Here is a 22890-nt window from a genome sequence, read left to right on the forward strand (position 1 = left end):
AAAAGCCTGTGTATTGAAGCCTTGGTCTGCCGAGAGACTGGAGGTCTAAACAGCAGTTTGCAAACCATCGCTGTATGTTTCGTGCGGCAGCTGGGGTGTCAGCTGCCCAGTGCTCACTCTGGGCCAACAGCAACCACAGTGCCTGAGCCCAGCTTGGACACATTCACCATTTATGATCATCGTTGTGACAGTCTTTACCCTACTCGTAAATCACAAAGAAAAATACAAGTGTTTATGCAGTCTTCTCCAAAAAAAAAAAAAAATAATCATTCCAGAGTATTTGCACTTATTACTAATACTACTCCAGGAAACAGAAAAAAGTTTTGTTTTGTTTTGTTTTTCCTGAAAATGTTTCCTTGGGTAAAAAACAAACAACAAAACAAAAAACCTTGAAATTTTCTACTTAATAAGTCTAGCGTATCGGTGCGCCTGGCTGGCTCAGTCAGTAGAGCGTGCAACTCTTGATCTCTGGGTTGTTTGAGCCCCACAATGAGTGTAGAGATGACTTAAAATAAAATCATTTAAAAAGGTTTTTCTAATAAATAAATCTAGTGTATTGTGAGGAGCAACATTTCCATCTGGGCACCTTATGAAAATGGTCGTAAGGAAACATTAGGTCCAAAGTCACATCTAACTTTTACAACTGGGCTAACAATGCTGCATCACCGTGCTGGGAGACTCAGAGGCCAGATATTTCAAGGTTCAGTCTACATCCGAAATCCAGAAAAACAAAAAAGCAAACTGCATAGGGCCACCTGGGTGGCTCAGTCCAAGTGTCCAACTCTTGATTTTGGCTCAGATCATGATTTCAGGGTCAAGGGGTCAAGATCCACGTTCGTCTCTGTGTACAGGCTGAGTTGGCTTGGGTCCCTCTCTGTCCTTCTCCCCTCGCTCACTTGCGCTCTCTAAAATAAGTAAATAAAATCTTAAAAAAAAAAAAAAAAAAGCACAATGTGCAGGTCAGACGATCGCAGCTTTTCCTCCTGCATCCCAGATCTCATTTGTTCTCCGTGGTCTCCTGTCACTTTTTAGGTTTTGCCAGGGCCCCTCCACAAGGGGAGAAAACATAAGAAGGATTTAAATAAAAATGTTTTTAAATGTCCAAAGTTTCAGTAATTTTGTACTATTTGATTATGAAATAGTAACCTTAGAGATTTTTAAATAACCTTTTCAGATAAGAATGACGATAACTGAACAGTAGCTCAAATTTCCCCCATTAAGTGGGAAAAGTTTTTACACCTATTTTCATGATTGTTATATAAGAAAGGTAAAGGGAGTTAAAATATTTTTGAAGATTTTAGAGAGAGAGCATACGCATGGACACACACACACACACACACACACACGGGTGCACTTGTGAGCAGGAGTGAGGGGGCAGTGGGAGAAGGAAAAAATCTCAAGCAGACTCCCTACTGAGCGCAGAGCCCCACTCAGGGCTCCATCTCACGACCCAGAGATCATGACCTGAGCCAAAACCAAGAGTTGGATGCTTAACCTCCTGAGCCACCTGGATACCCCAGGAGTTAATTATTTTTTTTAAGATTTTATTTATTTATTTTAGAGAGGCAGGGAGTGAGAACACAAGTGGGGTGAGGGACAAGGGAGAAGCAGACTCCCTGCTGAGCAGGGAGCCCAATGCAGGGCTCCATCCCTGGACTCCAGGACCATGACCTGGGCAGAAGGCAGATGTTCAACCGACTGAGCCACCTGGGCGCGCCGAGAGTTAAAATATTTAAAACCATAGTTACCGCCTACCTCCATATTCTTCCCCTGCACTTTGAGATGTGGTCTCAGTGTTAGCTGAGCCAGAAGGAAGCACTATTGACTGGAGCAGTTGCAAAATCTAAACTCTCATCATCATGAGAAGTCACAACACAATTCCAGAAGGTACAAGCAGAAACCAGCAGGTCGTACACCTGCTATGTGGTAAAGCAAGATCAGGACCAAGTATTCCCAAAAGAACTCACACAATTACGAAAGTAAAGTAGTTTTAGGGGTGGTTAAAAAAAAAAATCAATCAGATAGAAGACACTAGAAAATAATCCAATTCAGTGGAAAAACTCATTTTCAGATTTATGGTCAACTTCAAAACATTTTCCACACACACACACCCAGGGTAAGGATTCTGTAGCAGCTGTGGGCAGGTGTACCCCAGGGTCACAAAAGCAGACAGAAAGTGAACATACAGAGCCCCAGAAGAATCAGACAAGCCCCACTGGCAAAGGTCAGGGAGGGACAGCCGGCTTTATACATCTTTGACCCACTTCAAAGCCTTTGTATCCCTCAAAGAACTGATCTCTTCTACATGTTACGGGTCAGGTCCAACAATGGACTAGCGGCAATCACCATTAGCTGGAGGGGCTGGCTCATCTTCCATAGTCCACCTGACCCCAAGGAAGGACACCTCCTCTCATTCCTCAAGGTCTCCCAGGTCCTCCCAGGAGATTCAGAGGGGACATTCCTACCTCCAGTGTTTCCTGGGGTTGGTTTCCACTAGACATCAAATAAACGCAGGCTAATGACATTTGAAGTTGAGTTTACCGAATATTCTCCATGGCTAACACTTCTACTTCTCTCTCGTGAGCTAGGATTCCAATCCAGGTAACTCTGAGGACTTCTAGCTCAGCTTGAAACCTAGAAATTCCTTCCCCTTCCTATGGATTCACATTTCAACTGTATTTAGACGAAATCAGTCCCAGCCATCTTTAGCTGGTCTCTGCTCAAACAATATGCATGTGTCTCTTACACTTCCAATTCTATTAGTTATTTTCAGATTCTCCACTGATATTTCTCCAGCTCTTCAGAGAGGAGTGTGGCAGGGCAGGAGGAGGGTGTGATTTAACATCAGACCAAGCCCATATTTATCAGCCGTGAGACCCTGGATGTAGAATTAGTGCCTCGGAGGTAGTTTCATCATCTGTGAGCTAAAGGGATCATGGTCACTGTGCGAGGCCATTTTAAGTGGAGATGTACTGAAAGCATTTAGGAGGTGCTCAAATGACGGGTGTTTAAAAAATCTTTACTGTGGCAAAATATTTAACAAGATTCACAATTTTAGCCATTTATATGTGTGTATATGTGTATGTGTATATATATAGTGTGTATATATATATATTTTAAGATTTTTATCCATTTGAGAGAGAGAGAGAGCCCACAAGCAGGGGGAAAGACAGGCAGAGGGAGAGGGAGAGGGAGAAGCAGGCTCCCCACTGAACAGGGATCCCAATGTGGGACTTGATCCCAGGGCCCTAGGATGCTGACTTGAGCTGAAACGAATGAGCTGCTTTACCAAATGAGCCACCCAGGCGCCCCTACATGTGCAATTTGGTGGCATTATGAGCCCTCACATTGTTATACAACTACCAGTACTATCCATCTCCAGAACTTGTTTGATCTTAAGCTAAAATCCTACATGCATCCATTAACTCCTGCTTTCCCTTAGCTGCTGTCAGGCTCTATTCTGTTTTTTGTCTCTGTGGGTTTAACTACTCTAGGTAAGTAGTGAACTAAATTTCTGGGCCTGAGCTGGAGGCACTCCAGCGACATGTGCCACATCAGCAAACCAAACTTTCCTGTTCTTATAAATGCTCCAACTTGACTGGGAAGACAGTATAACCAGTCAGCCAATCCCCAGATGCGGAGCCAACTCTGGGCTCTACTTAGCTCCTCCTTCCTTGATCTTTCTAAATACGGTCATGTATGCGCCCCCAGCCAATCAAATGCCCCACCTCCGCACTCGTCTTCTAAAGGTCTGTGTAATTCATTCCTGACCCGTATCCCTCAGCAAGAGTGTTCCACTGCTGGTGAGACACGACATTCCCCACCCATGGCTTATTTTCTCTTACATAAAGAACAAGCATCACTAATTGATTTTTGTCCTCTGACTGTAGAATCATACGGTACTTGTCCGCCTGTGGCTGGCTTATTCCACTTGGCATGTGGTCTTCCAGATTCATCCATGTTGTAGCCGCTCTCGGAATCCTTGCCTTTTTAAGGCTGAGTGGTATTCCATTGTAGGTATAGACCATATTTCGTTTGCTTATCTGTTCATCTGTTCATGGACACTGGAGTTGTTTTTGCCTTTTAGCGATTATAAATACTGCAAGTGGCAAGCCTTTTAAACAATATTATTTTTATACCAAATATTACACATGAAGCAATCAAAATAGTTTGCCCCGGCCACAAAGTTTGTCTTCTTAGAATATCTTCTTCATGACTGTATGTGGGGGAAATACAGACTGCTCCTACTTTCTATTGATAGAAATCTTATTTAAAGCCTCTCATTACTTTTCCACAGCCAGAGGAACAAAATAGTTCAACTATAAAGAAACCACTCATCACAGTTATTACAAACTGTGAAGTTAATACGGAGCAATCGAATATTGGAAAATGCCAACCATTTATGAATTATAGGAAAATATCTGTGCATCAGTGGGAAAAATATGCATTGTTCACCTCATCCATTTTCAGGTTTTCCAGCCTAGCCTTGCACAGCCTAGGTCACAATAAGTTGAAGAGAACCAGCACCAACAGAGGATTCTGGTCTATGCATATGCAAATGAAGTTGTCCCGTGGAAGGGCAGTTCTCCCCCACATGGCAAAGGCACTTTTGTGTCATTTTCAAGTTCAATATTCTTGGATGGATTCCTGGTAGAACTGGATCTACCAGTCTTTCCCAACCTTTCCCAGGGTTTTGCCAACGACTTCCAGCCTTCCTGGCACCCTCCACCCAAACCTCCCTCAGATGGGATGCAAGTTCATTGCCAGAAATTCTCTAATTTCACCTCCAGGCCTCACCCAACCTAGGAATTCATAGCCCACACTTTTGATCACAACCACCCTCTTCCTCTCCCCTTCTACGGGCAATCAAATCTTCAGGAAATAAAAGTAAGCCCACAGTGAGATCCACGCCTCCGATCATGGACATTCCTTTGGAACAATGTTCCTCCAAATTAGCTCCTGAAGCAGAGAATGGAGGGTGGGTGGAATCTTAGTTATTACAGTGGTCTTTCAAACTCAACCATACATACATATTTCACTTCTCTTCTGAGTATTTACTTTTTCTTAAAGAGAATTTAAACTCTACTCCTTGGGGAAAAATATGGTAAAAACAAAACAAAACAAAGACACTGCCTTGGGTCAACATTTCTTTACCCATAGCACTGTAGGGTTCCCCTAGTCATGAAGTTTTCAATCTTGCCCACATTTTCATGTCTTCCATTTACTTATTCAACCAATGCTGGTGCCTCTGTGAACAGGCAGGTGTGGTTCCTATACTCCTGGGGGGGGGGGGGTACCACCTAGCTGACGCAGAGAGTGGGGTGTGGGAATTACCACAAAAGAGATTATGGAGATTTTTTCTTTTTTTTTCTTTTCTTTTTTTTTTTTTAAAGCCTAAAAAGATCCACAATGGAGCTCTGGAAAATGAAAAAGTTCGTGTAAGTTTAGACTGTTACCTCACAGAAGAATGAGGCCTGTTACATATTCGGTGCTGGGAGAGAAACACACTGCCCATAGAAGCTGTTTTCCTGAGGGAAAAGAGTACTGTCCCCACACTGTAATGGGTATGTAGGAAGTTTCAAAATACGAACTCTAATGGTAATTTAAGTGTTGGTAGCATTATCACATTTTTGTAAATTGGTTCACTTTTATCTAGAAGGAATTCAAAGTAAACAGAGGCCCTTTGGAATTAGCGGTGGCAAGGACCCCTACCAGAGGGACAGCTTTGGCAGAAACAGCTGAGACAAACCGGCCTGACTCCGGCTAACCAGCCTGACTCACTACTCCTGTGTCATAAGATACTATCCCGCTGCTGATTAGCAAGGAGGGAAACGTATCAAGTGCCAGGCCTCGGACAAATACACCCTCCTTTTGGCAGATGGCTAAAGGGCTCAAGTTTAGGGGTCAAGCAGAATGAGAGACCGTCAAAATGCAGACACACGATCAGAAAAGGATGGAGACGCATGAGTCTATCTTCAAAGTTATTTGTTGGATGCTTGTTAATTATCACCAATTCTGAACAGTAAGAAGACAGAAGTCACAGATTTTTCTTAAAAGCCTTCATCATCTTATACCCTTGTCAGTAACCAAAGAATTTTTATAACTGGGATCATTGGCAATAGATATGTTTTGTATTTCCAGGTCTTATTAAACTGAAGATTTGTGGTTTCTTGGAAGGTTTGAAAACTCTGAATGTGTACTCTAACACTGTTTGGTTCGGAAACTGAACACTATGTATTAAGTTTTAGCTAACAGCTAAGTGATTAAAAAGGCTAGAACTTTTACCAAATAATTTTTAATTAGATTTCAAACCCACCAGGCTACATTATAAACAAAAGAAACTAATTTTAAAAAACTAGAAGCCTCCAATGTGTCCAGGAGAGTGGTAGCTTTTTCTTTTCCCTGAAGTTTTAAGCTCTCAAAAACATGTTGGCAATGCTAAGAAAGAAGAAGAAAACGTAAGGAATGGAGGTGTAACCATCCTAAAGGTAAGAGAAGGAAGGCGGTGGAAGGTTGTACATATGTTTCATTCTTTGCTGGAAAGGCACAAGGTTACAGTTTGTGGTGCAGCTGTTAGTCCTTAAATAAACACAAACAAGTTTTTGCTCCTGAGCAAATAATCAGTAAGGACTGGCTACCTCCAGGAGCCTGGATTGTGTTGCCGTTAATGGAAAAGGTCTGTAGTAGCTGTCTGGGGCAACAGGGGCAAGGCGAGGCCATGTGTTCTTTGGCCACGTGTTTTCTTGATCCAACCTTAGATCCATCAAACATTAGGGGAAAAAAAAAAAGGCAGAACAAACATGCCAGGCAACCATTCCTTAACCCTTATCAATGATTACAATTAGGATGTTCTTATCCAAAACAAAGCATTTTGTTTTTATAACTAAAAATTGATGGTTATGTACGTGGATGAAGTGGATCCCTCATAACATTTCTTACCCACTCTTAAGAATGGACGCCTTTGGATACGTATCCCTTTACCACTTTATGGGGAGAACTCACGCTCTGTAAATTAGTAGAAGGGAGGCAGGCAAACAACGTGGAATAAATAGAAATAAGGACTTAGTCCCAACTCTGAAGGAGATTCTAAAATGGTGTGCAGATACGGAATATCTAGCTCATTCAAGAAGTTACTGTTTAGCAATTGAAAAACCCTAAAAATCCAAAGTTTAGTTACCCACTCTTTGGAAAGGTTGGGAAGTTGTTCTCACAAATATTACCATTGGAAGTGAGGATTAACCAAACCCAACACTGCCTTCGGCCCATGCCACATCTAGGCATTTATTCTGCAAAAATGCTTGCACAAAATGCAGAATGCATTAAATTATACAAGATAATTTAATGCAACTTTATCATTGTTTGTGATAATAGCCGTACTAGTTTCTTATGGTTGTCATAACCAGTTCCCATGAACACAGCCGCTTCAAACAACACAAATTCATTATCTTACAGTTCTGGAGGTCCGAAGTTCACAGTAGGTCTTGCCCAGCTGAAATCAAAGTCTTGTTCTTTCTGGAGGTTCTAGGGGAAAGAACATTTCCGAGACTTTCCCAGCTTCTAGTCTTCCCACATTCTTGGATTCCAACCTTCTTAACTCTCCAAACTCTGCTCACAGCCCCCTCCAGACTGCTGTTCTTGCCTCCCTTTTTAAAAAGGATTCGTGATTGATTACGCAGAGGCCACCTGGATCATACAGGCTCATCATCATCGCGACCCTTAACTTAATCACAGTTGCAAAGTTCCCTTTGCCCTAGGAGGCGACACACTCACAGGTTCAGGGGATTAGGAATATCAGACGTCTTCTACTCACCCCCCCCCCTCAGTAGTAAGAGACTGAAAACAAACAGCCTGTTAGCTGTGGATGGGTTAAATAAATGACAGCAAACCTACCATGGGATATTACGCAGGTGTTTAAAATAGGAGAAAACTCATGTAGTAAAAAGAAAGCAAAATATAAGGTTAGGTGAGAAAAGCAAAATACAGAACAGAGACAGGAATGTAGTACATGTAATTTACTTGTATATATAATTTATAAGCTTTCCCGGGAATGATCGATCAGGAGCAAAGAAGGTGGTTGCCTGCAAGGCAGGAACTGAGCGGCAGGATTACAAGAATGAAACTTGTCAGCATATACCCTGTTATAACTATTTATTTTTGAAATTTGTAACTATATTACTTATCTAAAACCAGAAAACCTAGAAAGAGGAGAAAGAAGCACAAAAGGAGTTATGGTAGGGGGAGATCCATGCTGATCTTGGGGTCAGAAAGGCCAAGTTTCACAGCAACAGATAAAAAATGGTGTCTGATTCCAAGGCTACACAACAAATGACCCCAAGACTTAGTGGCTTAAAACGACAAGTACCCACAATTGTCTCAGCTTTGAGGGGTCGGGGATCTGGGAACAGCTTAGCTGAGTGAGTCAGAGTCTCTTTAGAGGTTGTGGTCAAGTTGACAGCTGGGGCAGCTGTCATCTAAAGGCTTGGATGAGGCTGGGGAATCCGCCTGGAGGCCGGTACTTGGCCTCCGTTCCTTGCTATGTAGGCCATTCCTTAGGATGCTTGAGTGTGTCGATGACATGATGACATGGCCATTGATGAGTAATCCAAGAAGGAGAAAAAGAGGGAGCGAGGGAGGAAGGGAAACAGAGAGAGATTGAAGGCCAGCCCAAGGCAGGAGCCCCAGGCTTTTATTATCTAATCTTAGAAGTGATGTGTCACCTCTGCCATATGTTACTGGTCACACAGACCAAGGCAGGGTACAGGTGAGAACACCAGGAGGCAGAGGGCTCATGGGGAGCCATCTTGGAAGCAGGCTACCACAAAGAGTGCAGAGCAGTGGAGGACAAGGCTCTGGTGAGTAAACATGAGGCAATAAAAACGTGAGTGACTATAATGGACGTGCAAGGCAAGAAGGAAATAGGCTTAAGTAGAATCATAAGTATATCCCAGGAAGCAGTGAAAACAGAAATATGAAGAGTGGGTTTTGCCTCAATTACCAAGCCTCTGATTCACTATCCCTGCCATGCTCACATCTGTGTTCTAGTCCTAAGCGGAAATGTTCTCTCTCTTCACACTGGAAGATTCTTTCATACGTGTTAGCTTCTCTCTTCTGCTAGGAGGACACGTCTTCGAGAAGAGAGGCACATCGTTCATGTTCATCCCCCTGCCACCCTCTGTCAGCAAAAGGAAGCATGACGATGTGGCTCTGTAGCACCAGTCCTGACAGCCATGAGAAATGAGTCTTCTTCTTTCCAGATTCCCCAACTCTTAACTACACTTCATACCAGAACGTTTGTCTCTTCTTTTTCAGTGGCAGCAGTGACATCGTATCAAAATACAGAAGGGACATCAAGTGCCTGCTAGTAAGATGCAACAAAAAAGAAACAGCATCATCTGTATGATATCACACTCCTTGTAAAAATATCTGACTTCAAACATCAGGAAGCAAACAATCAGACAAATCCAGCAGGGAAGCTTCTGTAAGACATCTGGCCTGGCCACTTCAGAAATATCCATGTCACAGGGCGCCTGGGTGGCTCAGTTGTTAAAGCGTCTGCCTTCGGCTCAGGTCATGATCCCAGCGTCCTGGGATGGAGCTCCATGTCAGGCTCCCTGCTCAGCGAGGAGTCTGCTTTCCCACTCCCACTCCCCTACCTGTGTTCCCTCTCTTGCTGTGTCTCTCTCTGTCAAATAAATAAATTAAATCTTTTAAAAAGAAAAAGAAATAGCAGTGCCATGAAAGAAAAAAAAATACGGAGACGATCCACATTAACGAGACTGAAGGACTATGACAGCTCGATGCCACGTGTAATCCTGAAGAGGGTCCCAAGCATTTAAAACGAAAGAAAAAACCATAAAGGACATCATTAAGACAATTGGGAAAAAACGGCTAGGGACTACCTATTAGATAATATTACTAGACCAATGTTAACTGTTGGTGTGTATTAGTAGTACGTGGTTACAGAAGAAAATGTCCTGGTTCTTAGAGGAGGAAGATGCTGAAGTATTTAGGACCATGGTGTCATTGTGCATCACTTCCAAAGGGTTCAGCAAATAAACGTGCTTGTGTACATTTGTGAGTGTGTGAGTGTGGGCAGGGGAGAGTGTGGCAAAGTGTGAACAGTCACATCTGTGTGAGGGGCATGGGGGCATTCGCTGTATGACTTTGAGCTACTCCACAGCTCTGAAAAATTTCAAAAGAGAAAGTACGTGTATCTATGTTTATGCTTCTGTTCTACATATCCACGTGTACATATGGGCAACACAGAGCATAAACTTAAGACAAGTCGCATCTTTATGTAACTGTAGTGCCCAAGGGGACTCTGTCCAATATTGAACAGAATTGTTATTCTTTTTTTTTTTCTTTTCATTTTATGTATTTGTCAGAGAGAGACAGCGAGAGAGCACCAGCACAAGCAGGGGGAGCAGCGGGCAGAGGGAGAAGCAGGCTCCCAACTGAGCAAGGAGCCTGATGTGGGACACGATCCCAGGATCCTGGTTTCATGACTTGAGCTGAAGGCAGACCTAATGAACTGAGGCCTCCGTGCACCCCAGAACTGTTATTGTTTTAAAGATCTAGGGGACGGGGCGCCTGTGTGGCTCAGCCGTTAAGCATCTGCCTTCGGCTCAGGTCATGATGCCAGGGTCCTCGTATCCGACTCCCTGCTCAGCAGGCGGCCTGTTTCTCCCTCTCCCACTCCCCATGCTTGTGCTCTCTTTCGCTCTCTGTCAAATTAATTAATTAATTAAAATAAAAAGATCTGCAAAGCCCACCTCACAGTTCATAGGGGGACAAATTAACCCTGAAACATTGTCATTCCAAGGAGCGGAGCCACAGAAGGCCGCTGTAGGTCTCAGCATGTCTTACCCCACCAGAGTCTGTGACGGACAGTCTTCTGGAGGGAGAGAGGAGCCAAGTGCTCAAAGTGCAACGTTCTTCTGAGTCACGCGGTCCCTGAACTCAGCCATTCTCAACTGCATTCCTGAAGTAAACTGGGAAGTTTTGTCCTGAACCTTGTCATATTTAGGCTTCAACGGCAGAGGTGGCTTGTGACGCCAGCCACAGAGCGCCGCTCAGAGAGCCCTGGGACATACAGGATGTTTCCCAGGCCGCAGGCTGTGAGTCCACAGGATTCCTCTATCAGCCACTTTCTCAGAATTCACAGAACACTGAGCCACAGTAGTCTCCCTCTGCCCACCACAAGTGAGACTTCTGTAGCTACTCCATGTCTCTTAGAGCTCACCGTGCTGACTAAATTGTTCATGTTACTCTGTATAAAAGATTTCTTAAGGAGGCGCCTGGGTGGCTCTGTGGGTTAAGGTTCTGACTCTGGATTGTGGCTCAGCGAGGTCAAGGTCCTGAGATCAGCAGGCTCAGTGCTCAGCATGAATCTGCTTAACATTCTCTCTCTCCCCTTCCCTTTCCCCTCCCCGGTCCCTACCCCCCTACTCCTGCACCCGTGTGTGTGCTCCATAAATAAATAAATAAAAATTAAAAGTGATCTTAAAAAGGGAGACTGCTTCTCCCTCTCCCTCTGCCACATTCCCAGCTTGTGGGTACGCGCTCTCTCTCGCTCGCTCTCTTCCTCTCTCTAAAAAGTGATCTTACCAAAAAAAGATGTCTTAAAGGTTGGTTTGTGATCATCTGACCTTGGAGGACAAGAAAGCAGGTACATGGGATTTCCTACAGAACACTGTCGTGATTATGTTTCTCTGCAAAATGGGAAGAAAGGAGTCCCACAAATAAATTCAGGCGTAGCTATCGAGTACGCTCCAAGTACGCTCCGAATAAAAGGACAGGAAGTGACTGTGTATTGATCAGCAAGACCTGGCCGCAACAATACTTTGATCTTTGGCGGCACTCTGCTCTGTCAGCTTCAACAAGACAAAGCAGTTCGGTCATGAAAACAGGTCCCTGCTTCTCTGGACGGATCTTACAGCGAACTCACTGCAAAGTCAGTCCCTGCTCCGGCCAGCTTTAGAGGACTCGGATCAATGAGGAACGGCCCTCCCTCTCACAGACCAGAGAAACAAGTAGAACCACCTCTGGACACAGTATTGAAATGTTGTGGTTTGACACGATCACCTTGTTTGGCAAAGGTCTGGCATTTCCGCCAATCTCTTCAGCTTTCCCTGCACACGAGCTGCCATGGACATGCCTCCCCTCCATCCTTCCACCATGCAGGGGACGGGCACCTGATGCAGGTAATCTAGTAAGAATTCTTCCCCTGAATTTTAGAATTAGAATTAAGAAAGAAATACTACTAGAGTAGTTGGGCCTGAATGACATATAGTTGGGAGCTAGTGATGCATGTGGGCAGAGCAGAGGAAGCCACTCAACAGGGAAAGAAAAGACCATTGCCATCTGAGTCGTCTATCTGAGCAGATTCCAGAAGGCCCAAGTAACTCCTCTAGCTAACTTGAGGATTATCCTGAACACATTCTAAAACAAATTAACAGAATATTAAAATAGCAGGCTATTTTCCCCTGGAGAAATGATTCTGTTAGTTATCTTTGGTCTCGTTTTATTTTTGACATCTATAACTTACTTAACCATCAAAAGTGCGTTCTAAGCAATGTACATAAAATAGTCATAAAAGTTTCTTTTAATCTTCAAGGAATTAATACAAAATTATCTACTGAATTTCCAGATTATCTTTATTAACTAGGATTTATGCAATTTGATCAAAAACTGTAAGACATGTATATCATGTATAAAATGTATTCTCTCTCACAAAAAAAAAGAAAGAAAAAAGATAAAGAAAGGGAAGGGCATGAGTAAAGTCCCCAAGTTTTCAGCTAAGATCCCTAAATAGCCGCATCCTAAGAATAAAAGCAAACTGAGAATAGACCACCCTCGGCTAAATTAGGGTGATTTGCTTATACCTGCCAACCAAAAGTAAATAGAATCTTCTGCGGATAATATCTACAAAAACCTTTATGATTTTCACAAAGAATGTCGAGTATTCAATAAAACATTACCAGAAATGCCAGGATACATGACCAAATGACCAAAAACAGAAAAGACAGACAAATCTGTAAGTGATTCAGGTGTTGGAATGATCAGACATGAACTTTCGAATGTTGGGTGTTGGAATGATCAGACATGAACATAATACTGCCAGAGGAACTGGCAGTATTATGAGGCTCAGGCTTTGAAGTAACTAATGGTCGTCCATCTCCTGATCTGGGCGCTAGTTACGGGTGTGTTTGCTTTGAGACAACTCATCAACCTGTATACTTAATACTGTGTACTTTCTTGGGCATATGTCATACTTTAATACAACTTCACACACACATACAAAAAAAACCTTGTGGAATGCAGTTAAATCTGAGCTTAGAAGGCAATTCAGAGTCTTACATGCACATGTTTGCAAAAATAGGCTAAAAAAACAATGATGTTAGTATCTATCTCAAAGACTTTTTTTTTAAGATTTTGTTTATTTATTCAACAGACAGAGATCACAAGTGGGCAGAGAGGCAGGCAGAGAGAGAGGAGGAAACAGGCTCCCTGCTCAGCAGAGAGCCCGATGCAGGGCTCGATCCCAGGACCCTTAGATCATGACCTGAGCCAAAGGCAGAGGCTTTAACCCACTGAGCCACCCAGGTGTCCCTCAAAGACTTTTTAAAAGATTTTATTTATTTGAGAGAGAAAATGAGAGCACATGAGCCATGGCAGAGGGAAAGGGACAAGCAGACGCCCCACTGGACAGGTAGCCTGACCTGGGGCTCTGTCCCAGGACCCTAGGATCATGACCCAAGCAGAAGGCAGATGTTCAACCAACAGCCACCCAGGTATCCCTCTCAAAGACTTAAAAAAAAAAAAAAAAAAGAACAGAAAACTTACAAGATGGAAACAATGAAGATAAAAGCAGAAGTCAATGAAATAGACAACAAATGCATAATGGAGAAAATACAACAATCTAAAAACCGGTTCTTTGAGTGGTACCATTGACAATGTTGTAGTGTCTAGTCTGCAACAGTTCTCACCTCCTGCTCTTTACCGCCTTGCACAGCCCTCTCTCAGGCTCTCTCATCGGGAATAGGGCTGGCCTGTGTAACTGAGGCAAATGACAAGAGTGTGACATCCAAGGCCAGATTATAGAAGACAATGCAGCTTCCACCTTCCTTTCTCTGAGCTCATTCACTCTGGGTAAAACCTACCACCAAGTTGTGAGGACACTCAAGCAACCCTACAGTGAAATTAATGTGCTCAGTTACTGAGCTCTCCCACTAATATCCAGTACCAACTTGCTACCACTTGCGTACGCCATCTTGAAATCAGATCCTCCAGCCTCCGTCAAGCCGTTAGGAGGCCAACGCTCTGGCCAGCATGAGGACTACAACCCAAAACAGCTACAGTATTCCCGAAATCTTGACCCGCAGAAACTATATGAAGCAATGTACTTGTTTTCTATTGCTGCATAACGAATGACCACAAATGAACATTTTAGGAAAACACATACTGTATCACCCACAGTGGTTTTGCTTTTTCTAATTAAACTCTAATTGATACAAATATTAATACAGAATCAGAGCAAAAGAACAGAAACTTTAGGATGAGTTTTCTGAATTGGTACTGAGTTATCTGGAATTGTTTCTCCAGTCTGATTGAAAGCATTACCGACCCCCAGTGGTAAAGGGGTCACTGCTAGTCCATTGCTTACAGTGGCAAAAACTTACTTAAAACATAAACTAGATCCCAATCACCAAATCCTACACAAGGCAAGGAATAACCACCTGCTGCTGTCTTAGAGCTCTTTAGTAAAAGTGAGTAGTTGTAGAGGCGCCTGCATGGCTCAGTTGGTTGGGGCTCTGCCTTTGGCTCGGGTCTTGATCTTGGGGTCCTGGAATGGAGCCCTGCATCTGGCTCTCTGCTCAGCGGGGAGCCTGCTTCCCCCTTTCTCTCTGTCTGCCCCTCTGCCTACTCGTGATCTCTGTCTGTCAAATAAATAAATAAAATCTTAAAAAAAAAAAAGTGAGTAGTGTAATAGGGTTAGTTGTTTTCTTCCAAGTGCTCTAGAGAGCTTCAGGAAAGAAAACAACAAGGAGCTCCTGGCTTCCCACTCCCACCCCCAGCTTTACTGAGATACATTGACACAGAACATTGTGTAGATTTAAGGTGTCCAACCTGATGATTTGATACACTTATGTATTAGAAAATGATTACAATAGGTTGGTTAACACCTCTATGAGTTCACATAATTAATTTTTTACGCATATGGTAAGAACATTTAAGATCTATTCTGTTAGTGACTTTCAAATCCAGAATTGCTAACTTTAGTCACCATGTACATTAGATTCCCAGAACTCACTCATCTTGTAACTCAAAATTTGCACTCTCTGGCATTTCCCCATTTCCCTCAATTCCCAGGCCCTGGCAGCTGCCTGGAATTCCACTTATTGTTTCTCTAAGTTCCACTTGTTCCCTTGGCACATATAAGAGAGATCATAACCATTCAGTGTTTCTCTTTCTCTCTTTGGCTTATTTCGCTTAGCAAAATGTCCTTACGCATACATCCGTATTGTCACAAAGGGAAGATTTCCTTCTTTCTTGTGGCTTTCCTTTGTGTATCTATATAGGTATATTATAGACAGACAGACAGATAGATAGATATAGATATATCTATACATAGATATCTCTATCTATCTTGGCTATTGTGAAAAATGCTGCAATGAGGGAGTGCAGATATCTCTTCAAGATCCTGATTTCATTTCCTTCAGATATATACCCCGAAGTGAGATTGGTGGATCATATGGTAGTTTTATTTTTCAGTTTTTGGAGACCCTCCATACTTGTCTCTATAGCAGCTGTGCTAATGTTTACATTCCCGCTGACAGTGCACCAGGATTCCCCCTCCACATGCTTGCCAATGCTTGTTATCTCTTTTTTTGGTTATAACCATTCTAACAGGTCTGACGTGTTAGCTCATTGTAGTTTTGGTCTGCATGACTCTGATGATTAATGATATTGAGCATCTTTTTGTGTACATTTTGGCCACTCATACACAGCTTTCCCCAGCTATCTGGAATAGAACGTTCCTGCGAAAACTATCACAAACTGAACTGGTGTTTTTCCACAAAAATTGGCAAATTAATGGCTGCAGTTGCCATTAATTTAAATGGAAAACTGTTTTTTTTTTTAGCATTCTCGGGTCCAAAAAATAACCTCTCTTAGGCTTTTCTGGGTACCCAAGGACACACCTTGCTAACAGATGCCCCAAATAAATCAAGATGAGGCACCCATGCTCACAGACTGCTCAGGGCTCTGGTGGCTGGATGTGGAGATGCGGACTGTAGTTCCCGGGTTAGGCACTGGGCGGCGCCACTCTCCCTGCATGGGGTGCGCGCTGCCGCTGTAAGGGCTCCCTGCAAAACCACTGAGAACGCTATATATATATATATATATATTTTTTTTTTTAAGGGTTTATTTTATTCATTTGAGACAGAGAGAATGAGAGGTTGCGAAGGGAGGAGCAGAGGGACGAGCGGATTCCCCGCTGAGCACGGAGCCCAACGCAGGGCGTGATTTCAAGACCCTGAGATCATGACTTGAGCCGAAACCAAGAGTTAGAGCCACTCGGGTTCCCCAATTCTATTTTTGATTAGAAAAAAACAGGTAGTAATATAGGTCTGTCATAAAAGCCAAGTGGGGGTAAATGTAAACTTTTGAAAATCAAGGTCTATCAGTGGCTTTTTGGGGAAATGTCTGTTCAGGTCCTCTGCCTATTTTTAATTAGATGGTGATGATGGTGATGATGGTGATGGTGATTGTTACTTTTATTATTGCTGTTGAGTAGTATGCGGTCCTTGCATAGTTTGGATATTAACCCCTTATCAGATAGATGATTTGTAAATATTTTCTCTCATCTGTAGTTTGCCTTTTTATTTTGTTTCTTTCAGCGTACAGAAGCTTTTTAGTTTGAGGTAGTCCCACTTGTTGATTTTGCTTTTGTTACTTGTGTTTTTAGCGTCACATCTAAGAAACCTTGGCCAAGACAAATGTCAAGGAGCTTTCACCCTGTTTTTCTTCCAGGGGTTTTAAAATTTCAGATCTTATGTTTAAACTCTTAAACCATTTCAAGTTAACTTTTAATGGGAGAGTTGAATGGATGAATACATATTGATTACAGCTTGTTAGAATAATAAATGTATTAATTAAATGCAGACAGTAACTCTAATTTGGGTTGGAGGATGGTAAAAAGGCAAAGTTTCTAAGAGACAGTGATGTCCAAAGATTTGTTTTCATAGATAAACAGGTAGATAGGCGGTGAGTGCATTCTGGACCGACTCATGGAGGCAGGAGAGCCAGAGGATGAAAGGACACTCCCAAGAAGATGAAGCTAGAGAAGGGTCCTTGACAACCTGGAAGGAGGAAGGACACAGCTGAAGGAACTGGCACCTGGGGTCTAAGAGAAAGGAATGCCTCCTCCCTTCCTTCTGCCTTGCAGGAGAAAAATGCCCCCAGAACACAGGCTGGAGCATCTTTGGCACCTGGCTTACCAGCCAGCCCTGTGAGCACAGAAATGCAAGAACATTTCTTGCATTGTGAGTTGTTTACTTGTTAAAGTGTTCACACCACCTTCTGACCTTACTGAGTCATTCAGGCATTCTTGGATGCTGCCTGTGTGCACAAACCCTTCCTTCCATCTGATTGGCTAGCTCAGCTCCTGGGGTGCTTGGGCAGGTCCTCTCAGGGAGGCATGTCTTAACAGTGCTTCCTTTTCCCGTCCAGAGGTAAAATCCAAGTTACCAGGAATGGACTTGGTCTAGGAATAACGCTGAGGTGAATGTGAGCTTCTGGTGAGACACAGCTGCAACCGTCCAGGCGTTTTGCCCCTCTCTGGGGCTGGCGGAGCATCCGGAGGTCAGGAGCGCAATGAATTTTAGTATTTTGATGGGGATTTGAAACTATCTATTTAAATGATGTTGCTTTGAAATTTTTTTTAAAGTTTTGAACTTGATTTATACAAGCATTTATTTCTTAATGATACTATTTCAATTATAACCTAATTATTAGAATTAATATTCTTTAGGGGCTAAGACTACTTGAGAAAAAAACTGCAGATATTTTTAAAACATCCCTGGGCTTACATAATTACTCTTAAATTCCTACCGGTCTATCGGGTTAGTAAAGCTGAGTATTCCACGGTAGTGCAAAGATTTTGTTGGAGCTAAGATCTAGTGAGCCTTTGGTCTCAAAAATAAGATTACTTGCCTACTCATTTTTTAAAAAAGATTTTATTTATTTATCAGAGGTAGAGAGAGAGAGAAAGAGGGAGAGAGATCACAAGTAGGGGGGAGGAGTAGAGGGAGAAGCAAGCTCCCCACTGTGCAGGGAGCCATGCAGCACATCCCAGGACCATGGGATCATGACCTGAGCCAAAGGCAGATGCTTAAACAACTGAGCCACCCAGGTGCCCCTCCTTAATTTTTTTGGATAAAATGAGATTCTTAAAACATCTCATTAAGCCTACTAAAAAGCAATGCCATGTTTGTAATCCAGCTAACAGGTGTAAGCACCTGAATTCAATGAACTTGACCTGAAGCACGCTCCACAAGAGGTACTTGAGATTTGAGCCGTACGCAACCCTTCCTGTTGTAGAGCAAAATGGCTTCCGATTTTAAGGATGCCCCATTCTCAAGGAAATAAGATGAGATGAGGCAGTGCCATCCATTCAGTAAATGCTTGTTTGGGGCTTACGTCCCTCCCATCGTCAGGCTCTAGGGCCAGAAGGGCAGACAGGGCCCTTTTCCACAACGCTACCATGTGGTGGCGAAAATAGATTTTTTTTTTTTTAATTAACAAAGGAAGTGCGAATTATCATCACTGCTAGGAAGAGAAAAATGCAAAGGTCCGAATGACGTGAGGAAGGAGGGCACAACCTACTTTAGGGTCTAAGTGTAGGACTCAATGGCGGGGGACCTTTAAACTAAGACCAGAGGATATTGAGTCAGATCTGTCCGAACAGGAGGGAAAAAGCTGGCGCAAAGACTCACTGTCCTTAAAGGAGCTTAATATGCTTAAGGGACTAAAAGACCCATACACTTGGGGTGTCTGGGTGGCTCCATCGGTTAAGCGTCTGCCTTTAGCTCAAGTCATGATCCCAGGGTCCTGGAATCGAGCACCATGTCAGGCTCTCCGTTTGGCGGGAAGTCTGCCTCTCCTTCTCTCTCCGATCCTTCTCCCTGCTTGTGCTCTGTCTCAAATAAATAAATAAAATATTTTTTAAAAAGACCATCATTTGAAGTGCAATTATCTAAGATCACACACCTGGTAAGTTTGAAGAGGCAACTAGACCATTATGAGAACTCGAAGGGCCTTTGGCGGAGGAGGAACATGATGTACTATGTTATTGTGAAAAGGTCACTCTGGCTTCCAGGTGGAACACAGATGCGGCAGGGGACAGGAACTGCAGAAATCAGTAGAGCCTCCAACCATGGCTTAAACAAGATGGTGGCTTGAAGTCCCAGTGATGACAGTATTTTGAAGGTGGGTACACAGGCATGCTGGTGGGTAGGGTGGTACAAGGGTAGGGAGTGGAAGAGAGGAGGGAAGGATGACTCTGATTTCCAGCTGGAATAACCGGGGAGATGGTGTAATCCTATCAAAGATGGGAAAACCAGTAGAAAAACAGGTTTGGAGAAAGGCTTCAGCCCTTTAAGTGAATGCCTCACTCTCTGAGTCATTGGAATAACTTAGATCCCTATTTGGTATTCCTTTCTACGCTGGGGGGGCGGGGGCACAGTCAATGACTGCCTGGTCTAAACTAGACCTAGATTTTTTATAGAGAGAATAGGCAGCAGTAGGGTTCTGAGTGGGAGCTGGGGCTTCCCTTGGTGTTGCATTTGATTCACAGTTTTTATACCCAGATTGCGTGTTTGCTTAGGGTGATTTGGTGAGCTAGGGAAAGATCATGAGAGAGAGGGTAAAGGCCCCCAAAGTTACCCCTTGGCATTGTCCTTCACTAAGAAATTATGGAAGAGACAGTACTGTTGAACTTAAATATTTTCTAAAAACAAAAACCAAACAAATTTTTTTGATGTATATTTTCCATGTTGTTTCATATGTGGGTTATCTTTCCAATACTATAGTTAGTTTAGGAAGAAAATAATTAAAGCCAAAACGGCTCTGAACAGCCCAAGTTCAAGGTTGTGAACTTACTTAATTTGCCCTTTCCCTGGGGAGTCATTTCTTGGCTCATTGATTTATTATTATTCTGTAAAATAGTGGTAGCCCTGTTCTCCTCTGCCTATAGCCAGAGTATGAGCCTGCTGTGAGGTCTGAAGGTTTATGTTTATTGGATTTTAATGACTCCATTTATAAAGGTCGTTCCTAAAAGTAATAGAAACCTAAGTGTGTGGAAACAGAATGGATAAGACTGACTCTAGCGGTTCCTTGGTGTTTTCCTTGGGTATATGTCTAAGCGTTAAAGCAATTAAGAAGGATCCTTCCTTCCAATCAATTCACTGATGCTATGTTCAACTACAGTTGTAAAATGTTCTTTGAAACCCATCGCTAACAAAAGGTAAACACCAGGCTTACAATGTGTTAGAAAATGTTGGTATCACAATATACCATTAATAATATAATGATAACAGTAGTTATAGATAATTATAATTCTTGTTAATATCGTATCCATAGTGTTCGCCAATATTTTTGAGAGAATGAAATAACGTCGGTTTCAGGTAAAATCTGAATTTCGAAGGTTGGATATGAATTTTGAAGTTAAAAGGGACCTTAAAAATCACTTAATGGTATCCTCTAAATATTTACTAACAGTAAATGATTTAGTAAATATTTATCCAAAATGGTGCTCATTAGACTGTGAAAGAATTTCCGGGGGCACCTGGCTGGCTCAGTCGGTAGACCATGCGACTCTTGATCTTGGGGTTGTGAGCTCAAGCTCCACATTAGACGTAGAGATTTCTTCAAAATAAATCTTTAAAAAAATTTCCCAAGGTAACTGGTGATCGTTTGGATCACTTGAGATTAAATTTATAAAAGCATTTAAGACTATGTGGAGAGGAATAACCGTACAATTGTCCCCCAAGCATGAATTAGTTAACAAAAATTTTCCACCTCAAAACCCAATGCGATGGGATATAAACATGTAATTCCTATGCATTGTACTTTTTTTTTTTTTTTTAAAGAGGGAGCAGGTAGGGGAGGAGCAGAGGGAGAGAGAAAATCTCAAGCAGACTCCATACCCAGTGCGGAGCCCATCCTGGGGCTCGATCTCAGAACCCTGAGATGATGACTGAGCCAAAATCAAGGTTATTCTGCAGGCCTCCTCCTACTTCCTCCCGGAAGACTCTGTCTCCTCCCTCCCAATCTCAGACCTGAGAGAGGTGTGGGTTGTTCTTGGGCAAGTCTCTGCAGGGTTTTCCTGGGATGGCCCAAACTAACACTATCCTAGTCATTGTGCCACCCCCATCTCTAGAACAGTGTCTGGAACACAAGAGATACTATGAATGGGTGCATGGATAAAGACAGTGAGCACAGAATTAGTCAAAATCTATACTTAACACATTTAAACAATAACAAATCTGAAGGAATAAAGTTGCTGTTTCTGAAAGAGATATTTCACCTCTTTCTTCCATTAACAGAAAACACACACAGCCTGGCATCACTTTGACAGGAGACTGTTGTAAGTTATAGTTTCTTTCAACAAATTGGATAAGATGTAGAATGCATAGTTATGAGACTGACACGCTGCCCACTGCGCTAAGAGGGCTGTAATACATAGAGTTATAATGCAAACAGCAGGATAGTGTATACATTCAACTCAAGCAACTGTAACTCACAAGTTGTAAGGTTTTCATCAGCAAATGAGTTAAAAGGAAGGAAAAAAGCCTTTAAAGCCTTCTTGCCCAAAACTAACGACCCTTTAAAACGCCAGCATTTTCCCCAGAGAATGGATTTGATCTGAGTACATCCATTTCTCAAATAGTCCAAGAAAAGCCGACTTGGTTTTGAGAGTTAAACTGCATCAGCTTAAGATCTTCCAAGTCTTTACAGAAAACATTTATCATTTCGAGAACAAAAGGAGCAATAAGACGTTATTGGAAAACACGGACAGGGCACTACAGGCCTAGAGAGCTTTGGGAGCCGGGGGACCCAGTTAAGTTAGAGCGCATATTTGCTCTCTCAACTCCAGATGGCCCACGTTTTGCCAAACAATGTGGGAAACAGGAAAATTATAGATATAGATATAAATATAGATATAGAGATATATTTTTGGAGTGTCTTAGCTCGTACAGCCTCTAGCAATGAATCAAATGCGCCTGGACAAAGCTCAGTTTTGTTTTTTGGCTTGTTGTTGTTGTTTTCTCCTTTAAATCACAGACTGTGGAGTGGGGATTGGACGGGGTCTCGCTCATAAATTCAAGACCCAGCCTCGTAGCTTCTTCAACGGCTGACGTTTTAGAATTTAGAAGCGGGACGGCTCTTGACAATGAATGAGCCAAGCCACAGCGACGACGAGAGTGACAGTAGTAACACACGGATTTGCCTGCGGGTAACTTCAGGAAAGAACACGGCGGGGCGCTGGCGCCTCCGGGGCACACTCCCGAGCGCTCGCGTCCCTCCGGCTCCCCGCGGACTCCCTCGGCGCTCGGACCCAGCCGGACTCACCCGGCAGGTTTAGGCCCCTCTCCCCGCTCCAGGAGAGAGAAGAGCGAGCGGGAGAACCGTGTTTCCGCGTCAGAAGCGTTACAGCCTGCGGCCCGTGCGCGGGGCGCCCACCCTGCTCCCGGGAGATTCCGGCCCGCCCGGCCCGGCCCCCTTACTCTGGGGCTCCATGGTCAGCTGCTCCCGGGCCCCCAAGGGCCGAGCCCCCGGCGCCGCCGCCGCCCCTCCTAACGCCTCTCGTCCGCGGCAGGCGTCGCT

At 43.3% G+C, this 22890-nt stretch overlaps 1 protein-coding gene across 2 annotated transcripts in view; it reads right to left on the reverse strand.

The window, feature by feature from the left end:
• FANK1 (fibronectin type III and ankyrin repeat domains 1) overlaps window positions 1-22861 on the reverse strand; it is a 96778-nt gene extending 73917 nt beyond the window's left edge. For both annotated transcript variants that reach the window (XM_032882098.1, XM_032882099.1), the window contains exon 1: window positions 22791-22861. In XM_032882098.1, coding sequence (XP_032737989.1) covers window positions 22791-22803 — 13 coding nt within the window. In that variant the 5' untranslated portion in view covers window positions 22804-22861. The remainder of the gene's footprint in view (window positions 1-22790) is intronic.
• Window positions 22862-22890: the final 29 nt, after the last annotated feature.

The sequence above is a fragment of the Lontra canadensis genome, unplaced genomic scaffold (genome assembly GCF_010015895.1).
Source record: "Lontra canadensis isolate GAN:19392208 unplaced genomic scaffold, GSC_riverotter_1.0 scaffold79, whole genome shotgun sequence".
Classification (NCBI taxonomy): Eukaryota; Metazoa; Chordata; class Mammalia; order Carnivora; family Mustelidae; genus Lontra; species Lontra canadensis.